This window comes from Brachionichthys hirsutus, chromosome 18 (genome assembly GCF_040956055.1).
Source record: "Brachionichthys hirsutus isolate HB-005 chromosome 18, CSIRO-AGI_Bhir_v1, whole genome shotgun sequence".
Classification (NCBI taxonomy): domain Eukaryota; kingdom Metazoa; phylum Chordata; class Actinopteri; order Lophiiformes; family Brachionichthyidae; genus Brachionichthys; species Brachionichthys hirsutus.
In genome coordinates, this window is record NC_090914.1 from 11,289,536 (window position 1) to 11,314,834 (window position 25,299).

Below are 25,299 nucleotides of genomic sequence, written 5' to 3' on the forward strand. Positions count from 1 at the left end.
TTTATGATGTTTCTTTGGAGAAAGTTGTTTTGCTCTTTTTTGCATTAGACCGGTTTGTACAGTGTACAGTTGTTATTGTATCTAAATTTGTAATTTTTTAATGCTTTAAAGGACCTCTGTTGTAAATATATATTGTCTGATGGCCTACAGATGCCTGACAAAAGACACTAATAGGAATAAAGTTTAAAAATATGTTTTTTGGTTTTCAATTATATTTTACTTTCTTTTCTGTAAAAGACATTTCATTAAAAGTCTTCTCTTTTTGAGAAAACCTGCTAACAGATTATCAAAACAACAAACAAATGGCAGCAAAAACATTACTGTAACTCCTGACACAATAACACAAGACTCCTTTATTCTTGTTTAAACTGAGATAAAGTGGTTTTTTAGTTAACATTGCTGTGCCGCTGGGTGGCGCTGTCCGTCTTCAGGTCAAACGCGACAGCGGAAGTAGAGGATTTAGACGCAAGGCTACGGAGAAAACAAAATCATTGTTTCTTTTTTATATACTGCATACAGGTTTCATCTAAAAGTAAATAATTGTAAAAAATTGTGAAAATACTTCATGTACTTTTGTTTAAAATGAAATATATCACCTAAAGCACACTGTAATGCTCGTAAAAACAAGCTAATACGTTTATTCTGAAAAGCCAGACCGGAAGTATTCGTGTGACCGTCACGTGCGGACTTGACGTTGGAGTCGCGTCAGTCGGTCAGTCGTTTTGGATTCCGTAGCAGCCGCTCGTGGGGGCTCCGCGGCGGCGGAGATATACGATGCGGCCGAAGAGCGGACCCGGAGCCTGTCACACGGACCCGTCCACGCCTAGAACCGGACCCAGCCCGGCTGAACACGAGCACTGGTCCGGCACGACTCGACTCGCAGACAGCATGACAGCTGCAGCAGCGTTAGCGGACGAGCGAGCACTAGAGGGAGGCTCCGGCCGCTGAGAGAGGCGGCTAGCCGGGCCGCTAACAGCGCGATGACCGCGGACGGGAGCGGCACGATCCGCAGCCGCATCAAGAACCTGCTGCGCTCCCCTTCCATCAAACTGAGGCGGAGGAGCGGCGCCGCGCGGCACAAAGCGGACCTGAGCGTGAAGGTGCGCACACACGCACACGCACGCGCACGCACACTCACACTGATAATGAAAAGGCCTTTGATTTTCTGCTGTGGTATTACCCCATTCAATCACTGAGACGTTCCTATTGACTTTATTGCACTCCATTATTTAAACCTGTTTTCAGCTGCAGGTGTTTCCGGCCTGTAATGATCGGGCGACCTCTAGTGACGTCACAGTGTCCCAACGCTCTTCTAAAGTCAACCCTGCAGTAACCCTTCCTTTGGGGCTGGAGGCCTCCTCGCTTTAGGCACCTTTCACCCAGGCCGTCCTCTGCACGGTTGCCATGCCTTTATAGCACCTTGCAGTTTTTTGTGTCGGGGTTAATAAAGGATGTTCTTCCACGTCTGAACCCGATGCAGAGTCGTCCAGCTCTGGGACGTTGTCTCAAACCGGACAGTGTCTCAGAGCGCTGACCAGCACGTCGCTTTAAAACATATCTGCTTGCTGTAAAGCGTTGTAGACCGGTCTCCATTGTTCTCTTGGTGTCCAATCTATTTGTGTTGTTTACCAAATGTAAATCTAAATACACTTTGAATGCTTTTAAACATGCATAATTTGTTCCCTCCCTAAAATGCACATATTTTGAATTCCTCCCTCCTTGTTTTCCTCACATTTCATCCATCACGGACACACAGATTTAAGAGTGCACACACACACACACACATAAGTGCATTTGAAATGTTGTAAATATGTTCATTAATTCATTTTGTTCCATCATACACAGCATGAGCCATTTTTTTCCTGCAAAGCTTCAAGCCTTCATTCTGCTGCGTTGGCATATTTCTCTCTCTCTCTCACACACACACACACACGCTCGCTCGGGCGTGCAACCGATTCTGCAGCATTCTCAGCTCGCTCGGTTCCGCTGGACACTGTTGGGTTCCAGATCTCCTCTGTTTGACTGCTGCAGCAGAATATTTAAATCGTGTTCATCTTGGTTTTACGATCGGCTTGAAGCGCTTCTGGCTCTGGGCCGGTTAAACGGGTCCAATCAGTGGAGCTGCTTAATGAAACCAAACTAATGTAAACACAGAGCCTCCAGGCAGGCTGGCCATTCCTGCCCGTTTGTCCCCGCAGGGCTTCGGTCATCTTTTCCACGGCTTCAGGCTGAACTCCCAGAATGCTGAGGCACAAGTTTGAGCTCACACCAATGCGGCTTCTTTACTCAGGATGTTATACGAAGCCGCCTCTATTCGCTCCCTAATAGAATGGACAATGCACCTTCGTGCTAAATGAAAATAGATCTATTTTATAGTAGGACCAGCGTTAAGCCAGACGCTCTGGTTGCTACAAGCAGTGAGTCGAGTCAGAATGACACTTTATAATGTGAAAATGCGCTTGGATCAGTGGCTAATAATTATGTTTGTCCTTCAGGTGACCTTGGAGAAGGTTCTTGGCATCACGGCTCCGGGGAACCGAGCGCTAGCCTGCGACCCTCGAACTGGACTGTTGGCTTATCCAGCTGGGTGAGACGCTGTGATGGTTTCATCGTCTCCTACTCGGGGTTTATTTAACGCCTCTATTTAACCGAAAGTCTATTTGTGTGTCTGTTCGGTTGAGTTGACGTCTTGAACGTTACGTGTTGACATGAGTTGAGGCATCAGCTGAAAGTTAATGATGCGTCTGAAAGGAGCTGAAGTGTTAACTGAAGCTTAAAAACTGCAAGTAAATTTTTCCGATTGCTCAGTTGAATGTAGCTGAAGTGGGAGGGGGAAGTATTTGCCGATAGCTTGATCATTATATAAAGTACTACTATGTTCTGTTGGGTAATGAATGATTGGGGAGCTGGAAGTCGCAGCATTGTTCGGTGCTGCGTTCACACTAAAGCAAACCGAACTTTGGGAGCAGCTCGCGTGCTTGAAAGGGCCGCTCGTCGGATGGGAAGCCCCTCCCTCTCCCATGTTTGTTTTGGTTCGCAGTGCGCGCTGTGCTTCCTCTGCACTGCGTGAAGCGTCACTGCGCCCATTCCGCTTCCCACCGTCTTCCGCTCGACCTTCTCGCCTTGCCGCGGCATTTGTCAGGATTTATTAGTTACCACACGCAGGCGAGATGAATCAGAGTCATTCGTGCACAATTCTAATCCTGGATCCCAGGAAACGACGACATTCATCTGGGACATCAAAGGTCAGCTGATCCCCGCCTTCCAGACAGGCCAGGAGCCTTTAAATCCTCCTTGGACCTTTGAGCAGCGAGGAATGACGGGAATGTCTGAATGAGAGGAGTGGAACGTTCTAGAATTCCTCTGACTGAGGGAAATGTCCTGCGTCGTTGTCTCCTTCAGCGGAATCTCCCTTTGCGACCCCATGATTAAACATTCTATTTTATGCACATGATCAAATGCTAAGCAGATTAAACCACACAAGGCGCTCCTCAGCCACACGCCAGCTTCGTAGAACACGTTGCTCCCATTTCAGGCTACAGCAAACAGACTCGAACCCTGAACGGCGTGTGAAGCGGCCGCGGCGTCAGTAAGTCAACGCTTATGCAGGGAGGCTGCGAGGAGGACGTTTATAGGTGGTGAAAACTTTATCGTTTATAACAAAGCAGCGCAGCGTGAAGCAGACGTCTCATAAATGGAAGCTGGTTCAGCTCGGCAGCGGCTCGGTTTGCTCGTCACAATATCTCTGTCAATACATTACAATACAATACAAATGTATTTATTTTAGCCAGGAAAAGGTTATAGGACATAATTCTTTATTTGACCAATCAGCCGTGGGACGAGTGGGGGCTTCTGATTGGTCGGAGCTGTGGGTTAGTGCGCTCGCGGATCAGAAGATTCTGACTCAGTTCTGCATGAAAAGACGTCAGTTTAGAAGAGACTGGGTTGAAATGAGGTTGGGCAGTGGAGCGAGGGGGTGGGGCCATGGCATAAGTAGGTTAATGTGTGCGCAGAGAGAGAGTGGGGAGAGAGACATTCAGGTTGAATACAGACAGAATAACAGTAAAATAATGATAAACGATCATTAAGAATGATAAAATATAGCGCAGCGGAGTAGAGATGAGGAAATCGTGTTCAGCTTGAAAATGCAAACAGGAATGTCCTGGAGTGGGATTTAAATGAAGCGAACCAAAGTGGGCCTGGATCTGGTCTCAGGGGTCCGGAACGGTCTGAACTGTTTATGAAGGTTCAGGTTGGACAGATTGAGTCACCAAACAGAGACTCATTAAACCTGCTCGCTGTTTATACAGCAAAGTGTGTGTGTGTGTGTGTGTGTGTCCGTGAGCGAGGGAGGGAGATCAAGCTTCAAAATATGAAGACATTTTGGCGTGTGTTAGAGGTGAAGCATTTTTAACATCTCTTTTAGCATGTTAGCGTGCTAATAATGTGTACCTATCAGGCAGCACAGAGGGAACCTGGGTTTCATGGGGCTGTCATGTTTTATACAGCTTGAACTGATGTGAACTCCTGGTTTGAACATGCTAACGTGTGTGTGTGTGTGTGCGCGCGCGTGCGTGTGTATGTGTGTGTCTTCAGGTGTGTCGTCGTCCTGTTGAATCCTCGCAAGAACAAACAGCATCACATTTTCAACAGCTCCAGGTACGACTTGAGGTTGCCGGCCTACGCGACCCTTTGTCGGATATGAAACGTGCTGAAGCTCGGTTTGTGTCTTTTAGGAAGGCGATCACGACGTTAGCATTTTCTCCTGATGGGAGATTCATTGTCACGGGAGAGGTGAGTTTTACTGACTGCAGGTCCTGACCTGGGATTAGCAGCAGGATGACATTTTAAAAAGTTTTAAGAGCATGTAGACTAAATAGAAACAGAAATCCAACCGAAATCTATTTTCATTTTGTGTCGCTGCTCGTTTTCCTCCTCCAGAGCGGCCACATGCCGGCGGTGCGAATCTGGGACATCTCAGAGCATCAGCAGATCGCCGAACTGCATGAACATAAATATGGAATCTCCTGTGTGGCATTTTCTCCAAATGGAAAATACATCGTCAGCGTGGGCTACCAACACGACATGATGGTCAACGTCTGGAACTGGAAGGTAAAGAGCTCGACATGAACGAGGGGAACGAATCCGTCCTAGAATTTATATTCTTCTGAAACGAGACGCGTGAAAACAGCCATGACCCGTAAAAGAATGTGAATGTGTCTAACAATAAGACAATAAAATGGAAATGACATCACGTGGATAAATTCCAGCCGGCTCATCAGGAATCCTCCAGCCCGTTGGGAAGGTCGGACACGATGTCATCTGTTTAAAGCGGAACGGAGCCCGGCTGCTGCCTTTTGATCCAGTGGGGGAGGAAATCAGGATTAACGGTCATCTGGTCTGAAAATGGAGGCTGGAATTACTCTTTTTTTCCAGATGGGGTCCGATGTTGAAAATAACACAACTCTAAGTTTGAGGTGTTTTGAGAGAATTCGGTCAAATTTAAAGCCGACGGCTGCTAAAGATGAGAACGCAAACTGCTTCCTGCATAAATGGATGACAGTCGAGCATGAACTCCTCCAGAGGAGGTGAGGTGTGCAGCCTGGTTGCCATGGTGACCATACTCCACCTCTGTGACATTGTGGAGCACGGCTCGAGGCCCAGCTCACCTCTTTAACCCGTTCATCTTCTTAACGCCGGTCGCTTTGTGTTCAGTATTTACGTTTCCGTCTGAACCTACGAACCCATTAATCCCTTTTTGTTGTCTTGTCTCTGTTGCGTCAGAAAAATGTGGTGATCGCGGCTAATAAGGTGTCCAGTAAGGTGACGGCCGTCTCCTTCTCGGACGACAGCTCCTACTTTGTTACCGCCGGCAACCGCCACGTCAAGTTCTGGTACCTGGACCACGGCATGACCTCCAAGGTTCTGTTGCTGAGCTTAGTCACCGGTTATGTCGTGTCCTGAACGACGGCCTGGTTTACCGATCATTGTCCGCAGGTGAACGCCACCGTCCCTCTGCTGGGGCGTTCAGGGCTGCTGGGAGAACTCAGGAATAACTTCTTCAGCGATGTGGCGTGTGGTCGGGGTCAGCACGCCTCCTCCACTTTCTGCATCACTTCTTCAGGCCTGCTGTGCGAGTTCAACGAACGGCGACTCCTCGACAAGTGGGTGGAGCTACGGGTGAGTCAGGGCGCCAGTTTTGGGAAGCCTGAATGTTTCCATGGTGATTCAAATGTTCGACCTGGGAGATAATTGCTGCCTCTCATCGTGACCCTGAGCTGTTTTGGTGATGTTCCGTTTTGTACTTTGCTGTGTGTCCAAACATTCTAATGTGAAGTTCCTCTGCTTCCTCTTCTGCTTCCGGTGCAGAGAGTCGACTCCGTCTCCGTAAGTCGTCGTCATCCTGCCTGGATTCCGTCGGCTGAGCATTAACTATTAAAAACCACAATGGCTTTTAGTAGCGGGCTGCTCACATGCTAGCTGGCTAGCCACATCAGCTGTTTAAGATGTTATCCAGGTGTACAAAAACCCAGTGTTGCCAATTTAGCATGTTTTTAAGCACAATCCACCTTCTTTAGGCTTCTTCATCGGCTTTTCTTTACCAAAACTAGCCTGTGGGGGCGAGCCTAGATTAGCACAGCATCCATTTGCTCAAAGGTCAGGTCAGTCACAATGCCATGAACACAAAAGTGTGTGAAACAAGCTAGCTCTGCAGCTGACCGACTCGGCACAGGCCACTTCCTTTCTCTCACGCCATTCATGACCAGCACTCCACCCGATTGGCTGGCGGACATATCGCCAACGTCTCCCAACACCTGTTGGTTCCGGGCGGACCCTGAATGCATCATCAGTCCACCGACATCCAGCATTCCCTCTGCTGCAGCGCTGACGAGACGTGCCGTCTCCACACAGATCTCATTGTCGGGTTCTTCTCCCACGAACGTTCTCTCACTTCATTTACATTTTCTGTCTGACGGGCACAAAGACTAATGTGACAGAAATCCGTCATCACAGCCTTTAGACCGTGATGTTGTTATTATTGAATGGAAAGATGACGAGCTCAGTGTTAGTCGTAGCATCTCATTAGCTTAGCCTGCCCATTAGCATTGAAAACTTCATCATGGCTTCACAGACTGGAAGCAAAAAGAGGCGACTACAGTCGGCCGCATCATCGCCATCTTCATCTGCAGCCGCATGTCCGGAAAACGAGTTTTAAACCAAAACCGGGCGTCGTCCTGCTGCCACAGACGCTGTTTATTCCTGTAAAAACAGCCAATCACATGCCGGCTGGAGAACACATCTTCATCTCGGCATCCTCATCCCTCATGATGGTGGCTCACCTGTCGGTCTGTGTGTCCTCAGACATCTCAGGCCACCTGTCTGTCCGTCACGGACGAGATGATCTTCTGTGGATGTTCTGACGGGACGGTCAGAGCTTTCAGCCCCGTCAACCTGCACTTCCTGTGCTCTCTGCCCCGCCCACACTGTCTCGGAGCGGACATCGCCAGCATGGTGGACGCCAGGTAACGCACACCTGTCGGGCGGCACCACATGCATGTATTTGTACATACGTGTGCCTCCTTACATGCAGTGCATAGCTTCTATTCATGCTAGTGGAAACATAATGAGGTAAAGAGTCATGTTACTGATCCATCACTGGATCCTTTGCCTTTTATGGTCGTGTTTCCCCTCCACTGGTGGGCGGAGCCGGGGTGCATTGGGTGCTGTACGAGGAATGATTATGAGATTATCAACCCTGCTCTCGTTCTGTCGCTCCTCCGCCTCAGTCATCTGTTCCCCTACCGGCCGGACGCTCGTTACCCAGACACCGTGGCTGTGACCTACGACCCCGCCAACCGATGGCTGTCGTGCATCTACAATGACCACAGTGTTTACGTGTGGGATGTCCGTGACCTCCGAGACCCCCGGAGGGCAGGGAAGCTGTACTCGGCCCTCTACCACTCCTCCTGCGTGTGGAGCCTGGAGGTCAGCTTGCATAAATCGCAAACACAGTGATCGGTCACACGTGCATGTCCTTATGAGAAGTCAAAGGTCACAAAGCTGAAACACCACACAGACAAAGGCAACTGCGGGTTCCTGCTCTGAACTGAACTGGACTGGACCATCGTGTTCCTGTCGGCACCGTGGAGGACTTAAGCTGTTATTAATCAGACGGTACAGGAATAGTTCAACATTCAGTGCTGTCGCCTTCTCTTCCTCCCCGAGTCAGATGTTTGGATTCCTCTCTCACATCTCGACGGTAAAGACGAAGGCTTTATGCTAAGCTAAGATAGCAGCTGTTGGCTGTAGCTTCGTATTTATGCAAAGATAAGAGAGTGGAATCTGTTCAACATCCATAAAGGTGATGTCAAAATTCTTCTTTTTTTGTTTGTTCAGAGTGACTAATTTAAACTGCACACAATCTCCATATTTTAAACATAATGTTATATGTTTAAATTGCATTAAAAATGTAATTTAATTTCCTAATGTTGCCCATGAGGCCACAAAATAATAGGTAACTAGAAAGTAACTCATTACGACAGGGAGTTAGGAACTCTAACGCTAACATTAGCGGCTAACATCGCTGATGTGGTGAAATACAAACATGGCTGAGCTGTGATTGGACAATCATTGCTCAAGGGGAGGGGTTTGGTGAAGAGTCAATAATAATATAATAATAATGACGAGATAACAAAAGAAACTGCGATCCATGACTTTTCAGAATAAAATGACAGGTGCGCCTTTGTCTCCTGCAGGTGTACCCTGAGGAGGCAGGAGGAGGAAACGGCGCACATCTCCCTCCTGGATCCTTCCTGTCTTGCTCCTCGGACAACACCATCCGGCTGTGGAACGTCGACGGTCACGACACTGTCAACGGGAACATCCTGAGCCACGTACGAGAACACACACCTTCACCTTTTGTTCACGTCACATCACACACAGCCACGTAGGTGAGCCCATGATCATGATACCTGATACCGAACATCAAGAGCAACGGTGCGTGTCCCGTAGCGACGGTGGTAGCGCTAATGAAAGCTAACAATTGTTTCTGGTACCTGAACACCTGACCACACCCCTCTGGCCCCTCAGGACTTGCAGAAGGTCATTTACGTGGACGACAACATCTCCAGCCTCCCGGACACGGAGAGCGCCACGGTCGCCACTGGCAACACAGAGAAGGCGGGGTCATCGGGTCCAGATGGGCAGCAGACTGCCCAGAGCAGGGCGGGCATCAGGACCCTGAGAGTCAGTCCCGATGGACAGCACCTGGCCTCTGGGGACCGCATGGGAGTCCTCAGGTGAGACCGATGGGGGGTCGGTTTCAGTCCAGACAGACAACACACATGTGTGTGTGTGTGTGTTGTAGGATCCACGATCTGGACAGTATGGAGGAGATCATGAACGTTCAGGCTCACGACTCTGAGATCCTCTGCCTCGAATTCTCCAAGCCGGATACGGGTGAGAGTCGGATCTGTTACGGGAGATTATTCTCGACGCACACAACAACAACAACAACAACAACAACAACAACGTCAGGACAGGCTCTGATCCAGTTTAATCCCACCGCCGATTAAATGGAGATGATCGAACTTGGCGTAAACCGGAGCGTCTGGTTGGTCCTGCTCCCGTCTGATCCCGACGCACCTGAGACAAATGCCTCGACGTATTATTTAACGTAGCATTAGTAACCGGTACGCGTGAGCGTTGGCTCCTACTCTAAAGGACCGCTGATGCTCCGATAATCGTCCGTCTGCACATCAGGTCTGAAGCTTCTGGCCACGGCCAGCCGGGACCGGCTGATCCACGTCCTGGATGCCGGAACAGAGTACAGCCTGGTCCAGACTCTGGACGAGCACTCGTCCTCCATCACCGCCGTCCGATTCGCCGGTCAGTCCCCGTGACCTCTGACCTCTGAGCTGTCACAGCCTCCTCACCCTGAGCAGTTTCTGTCCTCTGACGTCACCTTCTTCTTCCTGTCTGTCAGCCAATGAGGGGAAGGTGAGGATGATCACCTGCGGGGCCGATAAGAGCGTCTACTTCCGCAGCGCTCAGCAGGTGAGAGCGACACCCGAGTGATGTCACAGTCGCAGCAAACGGGATGTCTTACCAGCTGCCCCGCCCCCACTAGACGGAGCAGGGGCTGGAGTTCACGCGGACTCATCACGTGGTGAGGAAGACGACGCTGTACGACATGGACGTCGAACCGACCAGGAAGTACGCCGCGGTGGGATGCCAGGACCGCAGCATCAGGTGTGTGGCACAAACGTGACTCCAGGATTACCCAGCAGCAAGCAGGAGGAGGATTAGGATTAGGATTAACTACCAAGGCTGTCTGCATGTTATTGTCGATGTCACCACCTGCTGGTCAATGTGGGAACAACAGCAGCCTCCTGACAGAGGTGTCATGGTTTCAACATTTTACAGCGTTCATTTGTCTAAAATCGTAATAGACCGGTTTATTGCAACAACCACTTTTAACTTTATATTAATTCTACCGTGAGATTTCTTCAGCGTCATTTTTCTTTTCCTCCTTTCATTTTTCAGGATCTTCAACATCAGCAATGGCAAACAGAAGAAGTTGTACAAAGGCTCTCAGGGCGAGGACGGGACTCTCATTAAGGTCGGTTCACGCCATCGAGCCCAAGTCTCACGTTTCCATGGCGACAGCAGCACTAGATGACTGATGATTTCATTTAGTTGACACCTCCCCCATCCTCCTCAGGTGCAGATCGATCCGTCTGGACTCTACATCGCCACCTCCTGTTCGGATAAGAACATCAGCATATTCGACTTCTACTCTGGGGAGTGCGTGGCGACCATGTTCGGACACTCGGGTCAGTCGGACCGCTTCAGTCCAACACGCTCAGCTCCTTGTTTTATGACATGCTGACCGGGGCTTTTGGTGTGTGTGTGTGTGTGTGTGTGTGTGTCTCTCTCAGAGATCGTAACAGGTTTGAAGTTCAGCAATGACTGCAGACACCTGCTCAGCGTCTCTGGAGACAGGTGCGTCAAAGTTTGGAGCGATGTCTTAAAGTTTATTTCTTCATAATAGAAAAAATACTTTCATAAAGGCTGAGTGTGCGTGTGCGTGTTTGTGTGTGTGCGCGCGCATGCATGCAGCTGTATCTTTGTGTGGCGTCTCAGTCCAGAGCTGACCATCAGGATGAGACAACGGCTCGCTGACATTCGACCCCCCAGCAGCGCTCAGAACTCCCAGAATGCACGTCAGCAGAAAGCAACACGCCTTGGGTAAACGCCGTCAACGGGTTCTTCATACGACGGAACCGCTGAAGGGCTTTTCAAAATAAAACTTGTTTTAATCATGTGATATTTTAAACGTATTATTTACGCACACGTATTGATTTTATTTGTGTTTGACGCAGTAACAAGGAGTCGTCGACTCCCCGTGCCGTCACCCTATCCTCTGATAGTGACAAGGAGGAGGAAGAGGAGGAGGAAGAGGAGCCTTGCTGCGCATACGTGCTAACAGCAGGAAACCCGGAGGAGGAGGAGTCGGGTCGGTTTCCGTGGTTACGGCATGCTAAATTAGCATAGTGCGGCGTTGTGAACTGCCGTTCAGTGAGACAAACATTAAAGACTGTTATGTCTTTTTTTTCCCTTCAGGAATGTATCATGAAAACTCCTCAAACTGCAGTGGCAGCAGGAAGGTCATTGAATGCAACACGCCCACTTCTTACAACAGGAAGGTCAGTGAATGCAACACGCCCACTTCTTACAACAGGAAGGTCAGTGAATGCAACACGCCCACTTCTTACAACAGGAAGGTCAGTGAATGCAACACGCCCACTTTTACAGCAGGAAGGTCAGTGAATGCAACACGCCCACTTCTTACAACAGGAAGGTCAGTGAATGCAACACGCCCACTTTTACAGCAGGAAGGTCAGTGAATGCAACACGCCCACTTTTACAGCAGGAAGGTCAGTGAATGCAGCACGCCCACTTCTTACAACAGGAAGGTCAGTGAATGCAACACGCCCACTTCTTACAACAGGAAGGTCAGTGAATGCAACACGCCCACTTTTACAGCAGGAAGGTCAGTGAATGCAACACGCCCACTTCTTACAACAGGAAGGTCAGTGAATGCAACACGCCCACTTTTACAGCAGGAAGGTCAGTGAATGCAACACGCCCACCTTTACAGCAGGAAGGTCAGTGAATGCAGCACGCCCACTTCTTACAACAGGAAGGTCAGTGAATGCAACACGCCCACTTCTTACAACAGGAAGGTCAGTGAATGCAACACGCCCACTTTTACAGCAGGAAGGTCAGTGAATGCAACACGCCCACTTTTACAGCAGGAAGGTCAGCGAATGCAACACGCCCACTTCTTACAACAGGAAGGTCAGTGAATGCAACACGCCCACTTCTTACAATAGGAAGGTCAGTGAATGCAACACGCCCACTTCTTACAACAGGAAGGTCAGTGAATGCAACACGCCCACTTCTTACAACAGGAAGGTCAGTGAATGCAACACGCCCACTTTTACAACAGGAAGGTCAGTGAATGCAACATGTCCACTTCTTACAACAGGAAGGTCAGTGAATGCAACACGCCCACTTTTACAGCAGGAAGGTCAGTGAATGCAACACGCCCACTTCTTACACTAAACAAATGTAAGAAGTGGAAACTGCACTTCCTGATATTCTTAAAGGTATTTGATTAGCGACATCTCTCACTATCACTCAGATCTACCGGCGTGGTGGAGAACATGAAGCTCCTGAACGCATCATTTCTGATCATTTTAATTTATCTCCTCAGGATGCGGCGGAGCGTCAACCCCCTCGCCGACGCTGGTCCAGGAGGACGGGCGGTGCCGGGGCTGGCGACCTGATGGTGAAGTCCATGCTGGACCTGAGAATGCTGGACTCGTACTGCCCGGACAGAGAGGGACCCCCCCAATCAGAGCAGGAGGAGGTACCGATACAGACCCTTTTTTCTCCTACATGATGTGAATGCAGCGTGGGTCTGATCTTTTGTCCCACCCATTTAGATTCAGCCACGCCCTGTGACTGTTAGCACCTCCCCCTGCAGTCAGAAGGGGAGGGATCTGGATGGAGAGGTGGGGCTTCACAAGGCCTCTCAGGATCTGGGGAGCACAATGAGCCTGCAGGTCACCGGTGCATGGGTGAGCCAGTGAAGCTCATGGTTCTCTTGCTGTATTTCGTGGTTTTGTTCACATGCTAAGTTATTTTCTTCGCTGTAAATGTTGTTGGATTATTGGAGTAGATCATTTATGAGGGACATTTGATCAGCAGACGGCTAAAATTTACCTCAAACATCTACGTTCAAATTGGTTGAGTTGATTCTGTCTGACCAGGCGGGCTGCAATGAAGTGAGAGCCAATCACAGGCCAGATTTCATCTGGTTGTCCAATCAGACCCCAGACAGGGAAGAAGTGGTGCTATATCCTGACCAATGGGAGGACAGCGTGAGCCTGGCGGGGAGGTAGGACCGTTTCTTCGTTTCATCATCACCAGACATTATTTGTTTTGGATGTTGCCTGGTCTTCACTTAAGCCACGCCCCCTAGCACCACACCTGTTCCCGTCAGTGAGTTTCAGGTGAAGGAGGCAAATCCTGCTCCCGCTGGGGGACAACAGGACAAGCCCAGTCCAGACTCTGGTTGCTCACTGGGATTTAACTCCAGTCTGTCCAGTCCAGTCAGACCTTCAGGAGACGGTAGGACAAACCGACTTTGTAACAAAGTACTTGTAGTCAACTACTGATATGAAGTACAAATTTACAGTACTTGTACTTTACTCTAGTACCTCTCAGACAATTTTTACAAAAAACTTTCAAATCAAAATGCTACAAAGAAGACACTGAAATATGTAAATAAAGATTAGCTGCCTTTATTTACATATTTTATTTTACTGTATCGGTGATACGTCCTTTCTTCTAGACTCTGAGCCCACGGAGCCGCTCGGTGTGGACGGAAATTCATCTGAGATGGAGGACGATGAAGAGGAGGTAGGAAGAGGAGGAGGAAGAGGGCAGGACAGGAACTCTCAGGCCATCCCCCACACGCCAGACCAGGAGGCGTTCCTGAAGGAACACTTCGTCACGTTGGCCGACCTCTCCAGCTCAGGTATGCAAAATGAAAGCCGCCATCAGCGGTCAGTCGTCTCAGCGTGGGCTAAGAGACGGACGTTCAGAGATTCAGCAAAGACAAGACCTTTGACAGAAGATGTAGGACTCTGGACGGCTCCTGAACAAATCTAGACTCACTAAAACGGGTCAGAAAGGACTCTAGATTTGGACTTGTTCTTGTCTTAGATGACCGAAGACTTGTCTTGAAGGATTCTGGACTTGTCCTCGATGATTAATGTTGAACATAATGGAACCTGTTTAACAGGAAGTCCGAGCAGAATGTCTCACAGCTCCAGCGAGAGTCTCAGCATCTCGTCCAGGTTCCTGTCCCAGAGTTCAGCAGGAAGGTGAAACATGCCGTCCAACAGTTCCTGATGTCTCAACGTTAGTCTGTTGTTGGGTTGCGTCATTCTCAGATTACAAACTCTTCGTCTTTCCTCTCCTCCTCCTCAGTCGCACTGTTCTTCCTTTCCCGTCTCGGACAAGCGGGTACGGAGGAGGAGGAGGGGAGCTAAGGGCCTGCCCTCTGGTCTCAGAGGTCCGGCCTCTGATGGAGCAGAATCAGGCTGAGACCCGGGACAAGAGGGTTTCATGGAACCAGGACACAACCCAGGAGAAGACTGCCACGGTTCAGGACCAGGTAGAGTCCCAGAACAGAACTGACCAGGGCTCAGCAGAACCTCCTCAGACTGAGAACCAAATCCGGCAGCTCCAGGTGGAGGAAGAAGAGACCTCCGTGTCTCAGGAGACCCGCCGATCGTCCCCTCTGAAGAAGAAAGTCCAAACTACAGTTGAGTCCAGACGGACCCTCGGTCCAACGGCCCGTGCCGCTGCTTCCCACCTGGGCGCCTCCTCCGGGCTTCGTAAGGCTCAGTCGGTCCAGAGTCTGCTGACGGACACGGGTAAGTGGACACGGGACGCGATGAAGGTGAACGGTACCGAATACTGTACCGGGCGGCCGGGACACAAATCCAGGTCGTGGCGTGCTCTGGAGGACTTTAACTGAAACTTTCTTCCTCAGGTGACTCCTCTTCCTCCCAGTGGATCTCGCGCCCATCTAGAGAGGTCGCCCCACAGTTGCGCCTCCCCCCACAGTTGCTCCTCCCCCCACAGCGTCCCACCACCCTCCCCTCCTCCCCTAGGAACCCCACATCTACAGCCCCTGCCCTGATGATGCCCGGCTCCGCCTCCTCCAGGTCCCCCCTGCAGGAGACGGCTGCTCCTGTCCCCACGCCACGGAAGCTGTCCTCCACTTCCCCCACTTCAGCAGCACCCCGCTCCTACATGAGCCCCACCGCCAGCTCCATGGCCAAGATGTCACGCTCCTCCTCTATGGGCGACGGCCTCCACTTCGAGTCGGCTGAGGATCCCAAAGAGGCTCCTCCTCCTCTTGTTGCTTTGGCGCCCTCCGGTGCCGCTCCAGCCACACCCCCTGAAGCTACTGTTGTCCCGGTTGTGGTTACGTCCTCCTCCTCATCGCCTAACCAGGTGGCACCCCGCGGACTCCAAGCTCGGGTCCCCGCCAGCAGCAGGCCGCTCCCCGACAAGCCCTCCCTCGCCGCCTTCTCGCCATCACCCTCCAACGCGTCTTCATCGCGGCCTCCTCCAGTGTCCGTGTCCCCCCTGACTCCCCCACAGCAAGACGAGGAGCCACAGACCCCCGCAAACCAGAGAGGTGACACAGGTTTGGACTCCCATCCTCTTCCTCCTCCCTTTCTTCATCCCTTCATCCTGTCGTCTCTCCGTTGGGGCTCTGCCTCTTCATTCAGGCTGATGGGTGAGATTTTTCACTCCTCTCGTCTTCGTTCAATCGTTTATCAGACAGAACTCTAATCCTTCCATCTCAACCAGAAGCAGTCGTTTTTTTTGTCAACAATAAAACAATTATTATTTATTTACTTTATCAGCGTTGTTTGTTTATTTTTAACTCACTGATTTCCGTCCAAACGAACGTGTTTGTGCGGTTTGAAAGTCGGAGAATGAAAACCTCCACATCCTTGTTGATAGAGTGACCTGACCGTTTGCTTCTCTCTTTCTCGCTGCATCTGTGCAGACCAGCCAATCAATGTGGAGACCTGCAGAGCTCTGACCAATGAGCTTCAGAGCTGCTTTAAAAGAGCAACGCGCCTGTACAGGAAGGTGAGTCTGTCCTGTCGGTGGTACGTTTCTCTTCTGACATTATCACCGGTCTGCTCTGAGGTTGCTCACCTGTCCGCCTCTCCTCCAGGTGAGCGGTTCCTCCCCCGACCAGCGTGAAATGGCTGCCGTCCTATCGGAAGCCTTCCAGGCCATGAGGGCGGAGCTCAACGGTTTGCCGCTCGGGGCGCCGAGCGTGATGGGCGTGGAGAGAGGGTTGGGAGGAGTCGGGGAGGCGAAGACGACGGCTCTCCTGGAGGAGTACTCCCTGCTGCTGCTGCAGGCCGTTCACAGGAGGCTCGACACGCACAACGCGGAGTAGCCCGAACCCCGGCTCCGCCCCCTTTTCTTTTCCCGCTGGTCTTCATCGATCCCGCGTTCGCCTCCTTGTTTAGTCTATCTCTTATCCTCCTCTTCCTCTTCTTCCTCCTCTTCCTGGAAGACCTGAAGCCATTTGACTTTTGATCTGGTGTTACTGGTCGAGTCTTTTAACTGTTTTTTAGAAACCTTTGATATTTTTATCAACGTGTTTTTAAGGACTTTGAACTTTTCCCATTTTCACTCCCTGAAGTTTGGAGACGAGCAAACGGACGTTTTGTTTCCGATCGTCATCATTGTAGAAATGTTAATATTAGCCTGCAGAGACGTTCTAAAGCCGCGTGAAACGTTCTGCTTGATGTGAACGAGCTTTATTTTATTCTTTGTCCTGACTCGCTTGAATGTGAAGCAGAACTGTTCGTTTCATGCTTATTTATTTCCTGTTGCAGACTACTGACCCGCTCCTCTTCTTCCTCTTCACAAGGTCAGGTTCTGTTGGACCGGTTCTGCTAGACTAGAGCACCAACACTTTTCTAGCTTTTATCAGAAACACTTTTAGGGGGCTGTTGGGGTTCAAACATTTGTAAGTTTTTGACAAACCAGTAAATGTTAGATACTGTTTTTAAGGAGAATTTAGTCTGCCGCAGTTTCTCAGAAGCCGATTGGTCGGATGTTTCATCTTTCAATCAGCGGGAATGTTCTTCTACTGCTTTGAAAAATAAAAGACTGACGTGAAAGTAAAACGCATGTTTTGTGGAAGGCCCAGTCTCGCCCAACGGGATAATCGTAAATAGCATCACAAAGCGGATGTTTCCAGTCGGAGTGTTTTTGTGGACGGACCAGTCTCGCCCGACAATTTTGTACGTAAAGATGCGTCACAAGCGGTTTGGAGGAGGTCTGGCCAGCTCAACGTAAAACAAGCACGTCTCCACCGGAAACACGCTCCGTTTAACCTGAACGGCAGGTAAACGTGGCTGTAAATCCCTGTTTGCTTATTTACGCACCTGCGCGCACGTCATTACGCACGGCGGCAGGATATTACTGTGGGTTCAGGTGAGTTGGTCAGAAACAGGAGCTCCTTGGTGGATGTCATTCTATTATACACGCAGCGGAGTAGAATGACCCTCCAGCTGCTTTTTGCACTCTTAAATACAAAAATGCATCCAAAAACAGAAAACAAGATTTTATTTCCATGGCAACAAAGAACTCTTCACGCACCATTTCAAACATACTTTGTTCTTTCAACATTCGAAGAAAGAAACCAAACACCTTAATGAAAACTTTTTACAGTGTAAATGATAAACAGATTTTATATTCATTCAATGGTCAAACCAACGAGCGAGGATGAGCCAGCGTGTGCGTGTGCACAACACACAGATGTGCATCTCATTTACCCAAGAACTAAACATCTGTTGTGCGTCTCCACGACAACAGGACTTTCTACGTCTGACAGAAATCGTGTTTCGACAACGCCGGCGTGTTAACAGGCAAACCGCGACTCCTCTGAAACAGTCCAGCTTCGTTGCCACGGTTTCAGCCTTATTTGTTGACACGCAACAACAACGACGACGAACGAGGTCAGACTGTCGGGTTTCGTTTGTGCTGCAACAGATCGTGTTTATTAAAGCTCCTCCAGGGTGGACTCGACTCCTGATTCTTACGTCGCCACCGACTGCCCTGGCGTGCACGCTGCAGCGTTATCAGTCGTCATGGTGTGTGTGCGTGTGTGTGTGTGTGCAGAACCGCTTTAAAACATGAAGCTGGTGTAAACGGGCCCTGCAGCGTTTTGGGTACCCGTCCCTGATGGACCCAGGCCTTGGTGCTGGTGTGCAGGTTGCCTCACAGGAACTCTGATTTCTTAAATCTTGATAGTCTATGACTGGCTGCACCTCATCAACCTTCAGCCCTGCCAGTCTGACCTTTGACCCCAGCCCAGCCTTCTCCAGGACAGGACTGGGATGTCTGAGAAGTCCAGATCTGTTCACACCAGTTGGATCAGCGCTGGCCCGTGTAAGCCTTTAACCAGGAAGTGACAGAGGCAGCGGCGGATGAGATCATTCCGCCAGCGTTAGCGGAGGGCTGGGAAACCTGCAATGCACTCTGGGAAAGATCCATGGGCTGTAGGAAGAGAACAAACAGGAGGGTTAGGGTGTGTTAGAAGGTGAAGCACCGGTCCGGGTTTGCCGTGAGACTGGTTGGTTTCTGGTGAGATCCAGGTGTTTCTACCTGTGATGGGATGTCACAGAATCGTGGACTCGGCACCGTCTCCCAGTCCGTCCCGAGATCCGTCTCCTCATCCGTCACCGCCTCGTCTCCACTCTCCTCGGCCGGCCCGGCGGCCTCTGGCTCCACGAACTCCATCGACTCCTCCAGGTCGGCGCTCACCTCGAACGGACCCGACCTGCCCCAAGAGACACAGCCAAGAGACTAATCTGACAGGAACCATCGCACACCTGAACGTCTAACTCGCAGTATCAGGAACGACCAGAAATGTCAGATCGAAATACCGGCCAGTTCTGGGATTGGTTGATTTCCAGAATGGACATTCTCACCTGCCCAGGTTGTCGTTATCAGGGGAAACAAGAAACATGGTGTTCCTCAGAGTGTGATGAGGGTGGAGCTTCTCGCTGTCGACACGCTGCACAGACACACACACACAGAATCGTATGACATCACCGTTTCCAACAGAACCGCACCCTTAAAACCAGAGACACGAAATGAAAACCAAAAGTAAAACATTTTCCTCGTCAAAAGGCTGAATCACGTCTGAAAATGAAAGTACGAGGAAACGGACCTGTGAGAAGCAGAGATGGAGGATGTTGGTGTTGAGTTTGCTCAGAGCTCTTGTGAAGCGGTACCGACTCAGGTTCTCCCCGCAGAACTCGCTGAGGAGCAAACAAGGAGTTCAGCTGAAAGGCGACGCTCCGTTTCGCAGCGGCAGGTGTTTCTCGTTTCCCGCCTCACCTGTTGCAGAGCTTCTTGGGCAGGTTGACGTCCAGGATGTGAGACAGGATGGTGATGAGCTGCGTGGCGTAACAGAGGGCGGCGCTGATGGTGTGAGCCGGGTTGATGTGGTCCAACTCTGCAGCACACGGGAGGGCAAAGGTCACACACACGCTCAGATGGGCGTGAAACATTTCCCCCACCCAAAACCCTGTTGGGGTCAGGCCTCACCCGGGCCCTGATTGGTGCTCTTCTCCTCCACCCAGCTGTAGTAGGCGGAGCAGTCTCCATTGCTGGGCAGGGTGACGGGGGATCCGGTGATGCTGATGCTGGTCTCTCCGTTCTGGTCATCCCAGATCCAGCGACCCGACAGGTAGGTGGTCCTCCGGGCCTCGGCCAGCTCGCTCACGGTGCTGGAGGTCAACGCAGGGTCGCACTCTTCCACCACATCCGCGGGGTCTCTGAGTGACCAACGCAGGGGTAGAGACAGATGAATAGATCGTGCCCGCCGGAGTCAGATGAGCGCTCAGGCGGGCCGCTCACCTGCTGCCCTGCTTCTCCTCCTGCGTGGGGAAGATGTGCGTGGTGAGCTCCAGGATGTTCTCCCGTCTCAGAGCCGCCAGCTGGCCGAGCCGGCTCTGCTGCTCGTGGCTGCGTTTCTCCAGCAGCTCCCCCAGACGACGGTTGTGGCGCTCGATTTTATCGCGTTTCTCCTGGTGACGCCCCGCCCGGCGCTGCAGCCGCTGGCACTCCTCCTGAGAGCGCAGGAGGAGGTCTTTCACTGCGGGAGCAGGAGGATGGAGAAGGAAACGATGGAGCAGACGAGGAGAATAATCAACAGGTACACAAACTGTGGAAGGAAGCAAAACAAAGACGTCTGCAGACACTCACCGCTCTTCATCTCCTCGTTGCCCCCGGCAACAGCCTCCTTCAGCTGCTCGATCTTCATCTTACACGACATGATCTTCCATTTCTAAGAGGAAAAAGCCGCCGTTTAGTTTCTGCTGTCTGCTCTGCTGCATCAAGCAACGGTACCCATCAGCCGCTGGAGTCCCGCAGGGCTGACTGCACGGACGTCAGATGGATTTAAGGCGGCTTCGCTCACCATCTCATCAGCCTGCAGCTTCCTGTCCATGGACTGGATGACCCTGAGAGGAGACGGGAGTAAGAACACATCAGATGGATGGATTAAAATAAAAAGTAAAAGTAAATATTTACAATACCTCTCTTGTAGCCGCTCCTTTTCTTCTTTCAGCTTTTTCATCTGCTCCAATTTTTCAGTGTATCTACAAAAAGCAAGAAAACAGTCAAATCCAGCAGCCGAAGAAAGTTTGGAAACCACTAGCCTAACTAGTTCCAACAGGATCACTCCTGTGGTAAACGATCCCACCTTATGAACACACACACACAAAGGCTGTACAACCGGAGAGATCTGCTCACATCGTCCCACAATCTGCGAAATGACAATTAAACACGGAGCTGTCCTCTAGACTCCCCGGAGTGATGCAATCTATTGCGTTGTGTGGCTTTAGCAGGTTAGCTAACCGAACCAGCTCCACTGGGAACACAGCAGCAGCTACAGGTCAGCTCACCCGGCCCTTAAATAGCTAGCACAAGCTAACAGGTGACGTGCTGCGTGCCCCAGACCTTTCAGCGTTCCTCCCGTCGAAGTACACGAAGTCCCCGGCTCGGACGCAGCGAGCACACGTCAGCCTGCGCCGGGAGGTGCTGCACAGGGGGCACCGCTCCACCGCCACGTACAGACCCTCCGCGTCGTCCACCGACTCCACCATCATCACGCAGCCGAGCGTGGCGTGCGGCGGGTGCGAGGAATGGGAGCGGAGAGGGGGCTTAGCGACCGAGTGAAGGCCGCAGGACAAAGCAGCGCGGTCCGGGCCAAGCGGTGGGAGTCCATCAGAGGACGCCATAAAGAGGGGCCGCTACTAGCTAGCTAGCCGAGCTAATCAGCTAATATCACCGTAACGCGCAGCCTTTAGCGTGCACAGACTTGTCACATGACTCAGCGTTCTCTACACTATTTAGATTTTCTGCCTATTATATTTGTCGCGATAACATTTTTAAATGAACGTTCCTTGGAGGCGAAAGGCCGACAGATGTTTGTTTTGGTGCCGAGTGCGTTCACCATTTCCGGTATGACGTACGTTGTGGGCGGAGTCTAGGAAATGCATTAGCTCCGAAGATTCAGTAATTTATTTTCTATTCTAACTCTGACACCAATACCAGGATTCAAAGTATTAATTTTGAACGTCGACTTCAAAAGATAATTTCACAATGATTCGCTTTTGCGTCAGAAACATTCGAGGCTAAATAAGGATATAACTAAATACAATGGAGAGAATGTAAAAAACAAGTTTCGAGTCAGAAAAGTTTAATTGCGAGTCATTTTCTTTTAGTATTGAAAATATTCAATATTGTTTTAGATATTATCTAAAACAAACAGCTAGTTTAACATTCAAACAAGTATTACAGATAAAGTAATATTTATTTACATATGAACAGGAAGTGACATCACAGATCTGCCTCATTGCTTCCGGAAGCCTCTCAGGATTGGATAAATGTTCTCAAACGCGTCGTAGATTTCGGCCCGTTCTTTAGCTCCTGGAATTTAACATACAACTATGTAATTATGGTAGCCGTATTAATGGAAGGCATGTGAAAGTGGATTGCACAACAAAATAATTACATTTTATGATTATGAATTGATAAATGAGAAATTGCTAAATGAATGCCAGGAATTTCATCGTAATCAAACTCGTATTTCATAATTAGAAATGTGTTTTTAAATACGCCATGTTGCTAAATCTTACTAAATGAAAATGCTACCCATTTAAACCTCAGAATCTATACTTGACACTCAACCCTCTTCCGCTCTTCTTTCACTATTTAGGACAAAAATGTTGAGTTTTCACCAGTGTCTTTACCAGTCAGAACCACTTTCCCAGACACAAAGATGAGCAGGACGATACGAGGCTTCACCATCCGGTAGATGAGGCCTGGAAACAGCTCTGGCTCATAACTGACAAAAAGAAAGACATAATATGTGCATGCAAGCTCACATAAGCAATGCCAGTTCATAATTACTAAGTCAGAATAACTAATCAAGTCTCAAAAACAGATTCTTATCCTTGTCTTCTCCCAGCGTCGGTGGTCCTACCTGCTGAACTGCTGGTGCGTCAGGACGAGTCCTTCCAGTCTGATGGGGAAGCAAACATCGCAGCTGGCCACCATGTTCTGGATCTTAAAGTCCAGGAACCGGGCGGAAAATCCAAGTTTCTGCACCACCCGGGCATATTTCCTGGCTGCTAGTCGTGAATGCTCCTCACTGCACGTGCACCAATGAGGTGAAGAACAGACAGAGGTTGATTCAGCTTTGTATTGGAGCCACAGTTTTTACCTGTAGCCAGACGGACAGACTGACCTCTTGGCTCCTGTACACACCATCTTCCCTGAACTGAAGATGAGGGCGGTGGTTCTGGGCTCCCGGATCCTCATGATGACCGCTGCGAAGCGCTAAAGCACAACACCAGAGCTGAGCCAACAGCTTGGGATTATCACGGCTCTGTAGTGACAGGTCTCTGTACCTTTGGGTTGTACTCTGCATTTCTGGCTTGGAGTGCAATAAACTTCAGATCTAAAGGACATCCCAGGTTGACTGTGGAGACAATGTTCCTGCACAGAAACACACCAGATCAGTATTATGTGACTGCAACTACCACTTAAATCAACCGAACTACAAAGTCGGCTTCACTTCAGATAATCAATCAATATTACAGATGTCAGTATCTCATCAGAAACTTACTGCAACTGTGGAATGATTCCCGACCTCTCCGTCACAGGGGTCATAGGTGTCATTGGGGTCATGGGGGTCATGGGACAGAAGGGGGGCGCTCCTGTCCCCAGCCCTGATGTGGATGCTCTTTGCTGGGGATCATATTCTGCTCCTGTGGATATCTGGGAGTTGTAGTCTGGACAAACACCACTGTCCTGGGACACATCCAGCACATCAGTCTGATTGTCTGCCGCACAAAAATGGACAAATCGTTAACTTCCCATTTAATTATAATGCTCATTTAAAGAATAATTACATACAAGCAGCAAAGAGAAATTACCAAAGCCTTTTTATTTTGTTAGTGCTCTTCATGACAGCATATTTTAACACAATATTGTACATTAATTACACTGAATATAGCAACGTGCTGAGGTACCGGTAATCAGGTTACACCAGTTATTGGCCAAATCAAAGTGAATGAATCTTACTAAATATTGTTTACAATAACCGTCAATAGTATATTTAATGAGGAAATGTCTTGTGTGAATTCTCTGAACATAAGATCATTTATTTTCAGCTTGTCCAACGTTCATTTAGTTTTTTCTATCGTCATATTTTCATAAATAAATACTTAAAATGATGAAGCAAGAAACAGTTGGAAGTTTAAAAATGTTTATTGTTTGTATGAGTTTATTTATATTCACGGTTCATTTGTTGTAAGCTCACTGGAAGGGAAAAAAAAGCATGAATTTTGCCATACCTGTGTCACCATGACGACTGAGCTCTTCCTGTGTGCTGAGCTCATCAGGTAAAAAACTGAGGTCGAGGTCATCCCCCTGCTCTGTGCCGGGTGGCTCCGCCTTCGTCGACAGGAAAGGGGAGTCCTGCAAAGAGGGGGCGGGGTCCTGGATATCATGGGCAGGGATCCGGAGCTCCTCCTCCAAATTGAAGCTAGAATCCTGCAGAAAAAGATGTTCATGGAATAAAAATAAGACAAAGATATAAACAGTTCTGATTTTTCATTTTACCTACAACCTCAATACAAATGCATGTAAAATGTGCAGCCCCCCCCCCCCCCCCCCATTTACAGCCTAACAATCCTTTTAATTCAACAAAACTAATCCAAATTCAACTAAATTTCTTAAATAATTAAACTAACCCAAACTGCAATTGAACTCCGTTCAAGGACGTTCAATGAAAAGCCAACTCAAGCAATTGATAAACTGAAGTAGTGACAAAACCACCGTGGAGAAAATGGAAACGCTTTCTTGCTAAGACAAACAGAAGCCCTGAAAAACATTTAAACCCTTCACCTCTAGGGTTTAATTTAATTAGCTAACTTACATTCTCTTCACCTAGTTATCCCCTCACATATGAAACCCCAGCGTGAATGACCTCAACTTGATTTTCGCTTTTTTAAATTCACAGTTCACAGCATTAAAGCATGAGGTCAAACAGTAAAACACAGCGTCAACTCACATCTGCAATGGAATCATCAAAATAACGCTCTAACGCCGACTCATCCATGACTGAGGAACGACTTGCCCTGATCCAGGACCGGCGTCCAGACAGAGCTGCACAGCTGCATTCAATCCTGACTTCATCAAACCATCACTCAGCTTCAGCTTCATCATGAACCATCAATCAGCGCAGCTGTGACGGTGACACTTTTCCCGTTGTGTTTTTACGACACTGTTTTTCCTGCCTGCAAACACCAACGCTGCAGAAATACTGCATTTCCTGTGTGGATAAATGTCCTCAAACGTCGACACAGTCGTTTCCTTCTGATTCACAGTGAAAACAAAGTTACATTAATAATTGTATATTACTTGATCCGGCTTGCTGTCGTTTGCTGTGGCTAATCTACCCGCCAGCAGGGGGAGACATATCATCCTGTCATCACTGGTGTAACGGCTCATGATCGGATGGAGATTTCCTGTCCCCGAGGCGTGATGTCGTAGAAACACGGATTCTGTGAGCTGACGTCCTCCAGAGTTTTG

General features: G+C 49.4%; 3 protein-coding genes across 3 annotated transcripts; 1 reads left to right on the plus strand and 2 right to left on the minus strand.

Moving 5' to 3' along the window:
* Positions 1-980: 980 nt before the first annotated feature.
* mapkbp1 (mitogen-activated protein kinase binding protein 1) lies at positions 981-17,299 on the plus strand. The gene is made up of 31 exons (XM_068751561.1): positions 981-1,100; positions 2,496-2,587; positions 4,597-4,659; positions 4,737-4,794; positions 4,942-5,112; positions 5,785-5,922; positions 5,998-6,180; positions 7,363-7,523; positions 7,788-7,986; positions 8,757-8,894; positions 9,091-9,299; positions 9,368-9,459; positions 9,763-9,888; positions 9,986-10,056; positions 10,130-10,251; positions 10,546-10,621; positions 10,724-10,835; positions 10,941-11,004; positions 11,122-11,250; positions 11,385-11,518; positions 11,626-11,669; positions 12,782-12,937; positions 13,014-13,148; positions 13,341-13,468; positions 13,574-13,701; positions 13,925-14,110; positions 14,378-14,459; positions 14,566-15,014; positions 15,134-15,889; positions 16,166-16,271; positions 16,345-17,299. The coding sequence occupies exons 1-31, from the start codon at positions 981-983 to the stop codon at positions 16,568-16,570; spliced, it is 4,854 nt and encodes a 1,617-aa protein (XP_068607662.1). The 3' UTR covers positions 16,571-17,299.
* Positions 17,300-17,767: 468 nt separating this feature from the next.
* atg14 (autophagy related 14) lies at positions 17,768-21,424 on the minus strand. The gene is made up of 11 exons (XM_068752191.1): positions 21,157-21,424; positions 20,733-20,795; positions 20,615-20,657; positions 20,395-20,482; positions 20,053-20,284; positions 19,741-19,970; positions 19,531-19,648; positions 19,361-19,451; positions 19,119-19,204; positions 18,793-18,967; positions 17,768-18,684 (listed from the first exon to the last, which is right to left on the minus strand). The coding sequence occupies exons 1-11, from the start codon at positions 21,303-21,305 to the stop codon at positions 18,562-18,564; spliced, it is 1,398 nt and encodes a 465-aa protein (XP_068608292.1). The 5' UTR covers positions 21,306-21,424; the 3' UTR covers positions 17,768-18,561.
* A 627-nt stretch (positions 21,425-22,051) lies between these two features.
* tbpl2 (TATA box binding protein like 2) lies at positions 22,052-24,826 on the minus strand. Its single transcript, XM_068751850.1, has 8 exons — positions 24,779-24,826; positions 24,060-24,258; positions 23,330-23,546; positions 23,112-23,199; positions 22,949-23,040; positions 22,685-22,852; positions 22,452-22,546; positions 22,052-22,128 (listed from the first exon to the last, which is right to left on the minus strand). Exons 1-8 carry the CDS (start codon positions 24,824-24,826, stop codon positions 22,052-22,054), a joined length of 984 nt encoding a protein of 327 aa, XP_068607951.1.
* Between the last annotated feature and the right edge of the window lie 473 nt (positions 24,827-25,299).